Source organism: Helianthus annuus, chromosome 14, assembly GCF_002127325.2.
Source record: "Helianthus annuus cultivar XRQ/B chromosome 14, HanXRQr2.0-SUNRISE, whole genome shotgun sequence".
NCBI lineage: Eukaryota > Viridiplantae > Streptophyta > Magnoliopsida > Asterales > Asteraceae > Helianthus > Helianthus annuus.
The window spans coordinates 22,195,812-22,202,878 of NC_035446.2; the positions used below are offsets into that span (position 1 = coordinate 22,195,812).

Sequence of the window (7,067 nt, forward strand, 5' to 3'; positions counted from 1 at the left end):
ACAAATTAATTTATTTTAAATACTTCTATATTTATATAGTTTTTTTTTAAATAGCAAACGAAACCTTTATACCACGTAAAAAGCCAAAGAAACAAAGCACCCAGGCAAAACAGAAAACGGCAAAACAGAAAACAGAAGAAGAAAAAGAAAACTGAAAAGAAGAATTGAAAAATTACAATACTACATTGAAATACCACCACTCCTGTCTTGATACCGAACTGAACTTTGATCTCCTCTTCAAACCTTGAAATGAAGCTTCTTTGATCTCTTCTATAATCATTCATGCCGCACCTTGTTTATTTGAAAAAACCTTTTCGTTCCTGTTTTTCCAAAGTAACCACATTGTTTGAATTGCGATCACGTGTATTGCTTTTCTCACGTTTTTACTCCTCTGTAGCTCGTTCAGCTCCTGCAGTAGATCTTTTATGCTTCCTTCCGTATTTACCATCGGGATCCCAGTCCAATTTATGATCTTTTCCCAGATTCTCTTTGTAAAGTTACACTGGATGAGGACATGAGCCGCGGTCTTGTCTGCTGCCCCACAGGTCTTGCAGATCACGTCTGGGAGGTTCATCCCTCTGTTTCTTAAAGTTGTTGCCGTAGGAACTTTCTCCTCTATTGCCCTCCAAACAAACATTAAGCTCTTATTTGTTGTCCATCGATTCCAATGAAATTCAAAAGCTGGAACATTCAGGTCAATTTGTTGACTCAAAGCCTGTCTCACGATTTTCGTGTTGAACTCATGTTGTTCGTAGTTACTCCAATACCACACGTCCCTGTCCATTGATATTGTCTGCTATTTCAATAAAATGTTTAGATTATCTAGCTCTCGTAATTCTATTTCAGTGCTTGGAATCCTTTCCCATGCCCAATCCCAGATCTTCCCTCCGTTAATTACCCGATAGCACTCACTTACCAGAGCCTTCTTTTTGGTAGTTAGTTGATACAGGCTTGGGAATTGCACTTTCAGCGAGTCAATCCCTAGCCAGGTGTCAACCCAAAACATAGTATTGTTCCCCAACCCCACCTTGCTTCTTAAACTTATTGCAATGTCGATATTATTCTTTGAGAACTCCTTATCTATTTCACCGATATTTTTCCATATGCAAGGCAGAGATTTTTTTTATCGGTATTGATTCCTCCTTCCTTTGGCTAACATGAATCGACTTTATCACTTTCACCCATAAGTTTTCTGGCTCCATTTTCAGTCTCCACCACCATTTAACCAACAAAGCCAAGTTCAAATCTCTAATATTCCCTATGCTGAGGCCTCCGAAATCTTTCGATGCCACAATCTTTTCCCATTTCACCCATCTTATTTTGTTATTTGAATTACATCCGCCCCATAAGAACTTCCTACGTAGCCCTTCCAGTATCTTCAGTACTCCAATAGGGCACTTGTACAGAGATATATAATAGTTAGGTAAATCGTCGAGCATTGATTTTACGAGAATGACCCTGGCAGCAAATGACAAGTTTTTTGCCTTCCAATTTGAAAGTCTTTTGTTAAACATGTCAATAACTTCTTTCCAATTCGCTAGCTTGTTCATATTTGCACCCACCTTCAAACCTAGATATATAAATGGGAACTTTCTAGCCTTGCAAGTAAATATCGATGCCATACCTTCTATTTCCTCCTCCGATATACCCATGCCGTAAAGCTGACTTTTGCGCTGATTCAATTTTATTCTAGAAAACATATTATTATTTTTTGCCCTTACCATCAAAATATGCAAAGCTTCCATAGCCACAATAAAAAGAAAAGGTGATAAAGGGTCCCCTTGCCTTAATCCTCTTTTATATTGAAACTCGTCCGTAGGAGAGCCATTTACCAATATCGAACCTCTCCCCGTGAATAGTATCCCCATCACCCAATTTCTCCACTTCGATGGGAACCCCATATACATTAATACGAAGATTTAAAATTTCCAATTGATTGTATCATATGCCTTCTCAATGTCTGCCTTAAACACAAACATACGTCTTCCGGTCTTTTTTTGTAGGATGGTGCGAGCGACCCGAATGAGTCGTTCAGAGGAGTTTTACTCTGTTTCAGGTGCGGAAAACAAGAAACAAAGGTAGAAATAGCTAAATCTTCACTTAAATCACTGATTGTATTGATCTGACGCTGTTTACAAGCAAATCTCACACCGGCAGCACTTCGGCATGGAAAACATGAACTTCGTTACTGATTTCGCTCCTGAGGACCTATATATAGGGTCCTGATTCTCCTCGTAATGACATCAGACCATTTGGAGTGGAATTAGAACATCATGATTCCACTCGTAATGACACAATTACACTTGGAGCGGAATTAGAAACATTTGATTCCGCTCGAAAATGTCTACATGACATTTCGGGCGGAATTAGCCTTTGGAGCGAAATCAATATCTTAAACATCCTAAACATGCTACTTTCTCGAATATAGTGCCCTGATCTATACAATCTAATCTAAGACTCGATACAAGATGAAGTCGACATATGTATGCACCAACAGACTCCCCCTCAGATGTTGACGAGTCTTACGTGTCGAGTCTTCTCAAACTTCAGCCTTGATCAGTCTCTGGGCTTCACTCTCTCTTCTCATCTTCACATGTCTTCAGACTCCTCCTTGCGATATGCTGGCATTCCTTTAGTTCTTCAGCATCATCTGCTTCAGGATCATTGTCTGGCTTTCACAGGTTCATGACAGTTGCCTGGCTTTAACTTTGTCCACAGAATCGAAACCTGGCTCAAGCTCTATCCATAGAGTCTCAGGTTCATAACCTGGCTCTCATAAGCTTCTTAGAATTGATCAAACTAGCTTACTATCCCACGGCTTTTAATTTCCAAGATCAAAACTTGGCTCTAGTTCTGCTCAGGATCTATAATCCAGCTCATACTTAACCTGCATAAACTCTACCTCAAAGTAAGTTTTACACATTTAACAATTTAGAATATATGCACTAACATTGACTCTCCCTCAAAAGAAACTATCCTCTTTGATGAACCACTTGTCGATTTAAAAACACATTTGATGTTCAAGACACACTCCCCCTCACAACAATGTCATCATATTTAGCACTTAAGACTTTGAAAATCAGCTTTCCAACATCAGTTGTCGAATTTTTTTTTTAATTTTTTCAAAAGTTTATGCTAAAACACACCCAAAATCTTTTTGATTTTTGAAATACAAAGAAAATAAAGACATCAATTGTAGAAATAAAGAAATGCAGAAATGAAATATTTACAAACAATATTTTTGTGAGTTTGTGTAAGAGGATCATATCAGTTTATGAGACGAGTCACTAACACCATTAAGCTTTATTTCATTTTAAGTTTTAAACAATTCACCTAGATTGTCAGTATATTTGTCCACTTAAATTTTCATACAAAGTTCAACTGATCCGAGATACGATGTTAATGTTTTAGATACTTAAACTTATTCGCGTGTCCCACCACTTGAATATACTCCCGTATCCAGATCCCAATATTCAGTCTTACAGGTGAGTATACCATAGATAATATCTGTAAGGGGGTTAAATTGCGAGGGCCGTGAGAGCTCAGGTCGATACTTTCGTATACGCAGAGAGATGACGGCTTCGACTTTTGGGTGGGTCCCCTTTGGGGATCTTCTTTACAACAGCACATGATTATCATTTTGCAATGTTTAATCATTTTTTATGCTGAGGGAAGGCTTTACAAGTAAAGCATATGTGATGTATGTAAAATGCAACATATAAATTACATCAAATGAGGCATAAAACTAACCCTTTTTAAGTACTAATGTTGGAAAAAGAGTGTTTTTGTCTTCCTTTTGTATTTTCAGGATTAAATGAGCTCAAATTCACAAAAGAAGCAAAAAGACAGCTAAATCTAACATAAATACAAGAAAAGGAACATAAGTGGATTGCCCGACCCCTCAACAGCATCTTCCCAAGCAAAATAGAGAAGGCAGAAGACTGAACACGCCCCGTGCTCAACCAGCACGGGGCCGTGCCCAAGAAGCAGCAGAAAAGACAAACCTATAGAAGCTTCTATTGCCCACCACGGGGCCGTGTCCAGCGGACATGGGGGCGTGGTGAAAGTACAGCAGGCGCATTAATTGTAATTGCGAATTACAATTAATGAAGAGAGAGAGTGTCAGACAGGCACGAGGGTGTGTCCAGCGGACACGGGGCCGTGCCCAGCCTTCTGTTCAGCCTATAAATAGGAGTGCTTGGTTTCATTGCAACTCATCCCTTGGCACACCACCTCTCTCACACTTCATCCACCACCCACCACCATCACAACACCATCATCCACCATCATCATCCATTGTCCATCATAGAGTGTGTGAGTCGTCTCGGGATCCAAGATTGATCGTAAGAGTTCTTGACAATCAAGGCCATGTTTGCCTAAGTCTCTTACATCACTTGGTGAAGACAAGTGTTTAGTATAATACTTTTTATTTTTAATCTTTTGCATTTTTTATTTGGTTTTGTATTAATGACTTTAATAACTAGTTGCTTATGTTGAAGGTGATCTTTCCTTATCGTTTGTCCGTGGTGTCTTGGCATTATTTTACTGTCTATATAAAATAAAAGATTTTCACCATTCATATCTCCACGGTCTATATGGAGGTATGTTGGCTACCTGGTCGGGGGTTAAGGGAACGGTTTGGTAAGGGTCTTGCCCTTGTTCAGCGTTTAGAGGTCCTGCAAGGGACCTGGGTCAAATTTAGTAGGATCTCCTTCAATACCCATAGGTATTGGATGGCGGGGATCCAAACTCTTTGACCCCCTCATAAGTTAACTATTATTAATACTATAACCCGGCTATTTAGGACTGTATCCCTGCTGACTCAGACTACTTAGTCGAGGGTAACGTCACCGCCAAAAGCGGGGCCTACCATAATTTGCATTAATAACTTAATTCATTATCTTTCAATAATCCGACCCTTTAGGATTGTATCCTTGCTGACTCAAACTACTGGGTTGAGGGTAACGTCGCCTTCAAAAGAGGGGCCTACTACAATAACTAAGATAATCTCTTAAACAAGTGCAAAAGTGCGAAAATAATCAAAGGTTATACTAATACACGAGTCGGATCCAAGTGATTCATCTTGTTTATCTGTTTTTATTTTTCAGCATTTAGTTAGTTTTTATTTTCTTAGTTTAAAAACCTTTTCTAACATTTTGATTTGATTAGACGTTGAGGATAAACCGGTACTAAAAGCTCTTGTGTCCTTGGACGACCTCGGTATCTTACCAACACTATACTACGTCCACGATAGGTGCACTTGCCCATATGTGTGTTTAGTGTTAGTAAATATCGTGTTTTATAAATTTAAAACTTGGCTAAAAGTGTAAAAAGGGCTTAAAATATACATCAAAAATATATCACACTACACACGCATCAATATGCGTAAAGTATTATCCGGGGACTTGGTCAGTATTTCCATACAACAGAAGTCCCGGGATAATACCCCAGATATCACTGAGCATAAAGACCTAGTATCTCAGAATAAGGGAACTTTCAAACAAGATTTCAGGGGTTACCTATATATTCAAAAAGTTGTTACCCACGAAATAAGCAAGTTTGAACTTTTTAGGTTTATATCTCGTCACAATTTACTAAATGTGCAAAAACCTACTAACACATCTGCAGTAAGATTGTTTATCACATTTTACATTCCAATTCTTTAGCGTGTTGTGACAGTCCACTGATGTACTATCATTTCCTCTTTTTCACCACAAAACTCATTTTACATTTTATAATGTTTTTATCTTTTTCAAATTTTCTAATGTTTTTGGATTTTCTGAAATTTCTACTCCCCCTAAAATGCAAACACATTTAAAAGGAAATTTGAAAACTATCTAAACTCTTGACCCAAATACAGAAAACTCAAAAACAAACTGTACATATAAAGTGACAACCGATATCGAATTGCATCAAATCGCCATCCACTAGGCATAAACAATCAGAACTCCCCTTTCAACAAACTATTTTCTCATTTAGATTTCAAAACACTTAAGTTTGTTTTAATCAAAATGATTTTTCCGGAAAATAAGTTTGTTATAACCACTTGTAGATTCACTTGTAAGTTAGAGGCATGGTTCATCATTTTGTTCATCAATCACTTGTAGTAGATCAAGTACAAATTAATGTCCCTGATTTACCATATGCAAGTATGCACCCTCTGTACCAATTGTACAAATACAAACACCTGTACCATATGTAGGAAACAAACATCTACACACAATCATTTACCAATCAAAGATGCTGATTCCTGCTTCTTACTTACCAACCTGGAAGCTCCGGCGTAGTCCTTCAACCTGTAAAATTTAAACTCATTCAAAATCTTTCAAACAATCTATTCAAAAACTAGAATGATGCCGATTCCTGATCCACGATTACAAACTTGGGATCTCCGGCATAGTCAGATGTTCAAGGGAAAAGAATTTCCACCCAAGTCTGACCAACCTTGGGTGTTTTTAGCTCTTTCAGCTCTTGTTCTGTTGGGTTAAAAGTTGCCTTTTTAGTTCCGTAAAAATCTTTAACCCCTTTTGCTTTCCCATTAAGCATTTTCCCAAAAATTTTCTTAACATTCCCATTGAATGTTTTCTCAACATCAAACTCATTTTTCTCGGAGTAAAACTGATCCGAGATCTCAACCTTGCCAACTTTCTTTATAATTTCTTCAAATTTCAGTGATGGAAATTCATCATCATTCACTAAATCTTTTGTCTCAACCTGTGGCTCTTCTGGCTTTATGGAACCAGATTCATCGCTGACCTTCTCATCACCCTTCTTAACAACCACACTTGGCTGTCTTTGGCTTTCTTTTTGTAAACATTTTTCTTTGAACACTCACCAACTTCATTAATGGAATTTTCAAAAATTTTGACTTGTTCAGTTGGTTTTTCATCCTTTTCAACAACCTTTTCTTTTAGCTTTTCAGAAACTCCCTATTTTGCCATCGCATTTTTTGGACAGTTCCATGCAATATGACCAACTTCATTGCATTTGAAACAGGTTCGAGTTTCTTTTGGATGAAAAACTCCAGTTCCATTCCTTTTCTTCTAAGAAAGAAACTCCTGGTTTGA

General features: G+C 37.9%; 2 protein-coding genes across 2 annotated transcripts; both read right to left on the reverse strand.

Moving 5' to 3' along the window:
• Nucleotides 1-280: 280 nt before the first annotated feature.
• LOC110906490 lies at nt 281-784 on the reverse strand. Its single transcript, XM_022151613.1, has one exon. It carries the CDS (start codon nt 782-784, stop codon nt 281-283), a length of 504 nt encoding a protein of 167 aa, XP_022007305.1.
• A 301-nt stretch (nt 785-1,085) lies between these two features.
• LOC110906491 lies at nt 1,086-1,907 on the reverse strand. The gene has a single exon (XM_022151614.1). The coding sequence runs from the start codon at nt 1,905-1,907 to the stop codon at nt 1,086-1,088; it is 822 nt and encodes a 273-aa protein (XP_022007306.1).
• Between the last annotated feature and the right edge of the window lie 5,160 nt (nt 1,908-7,067).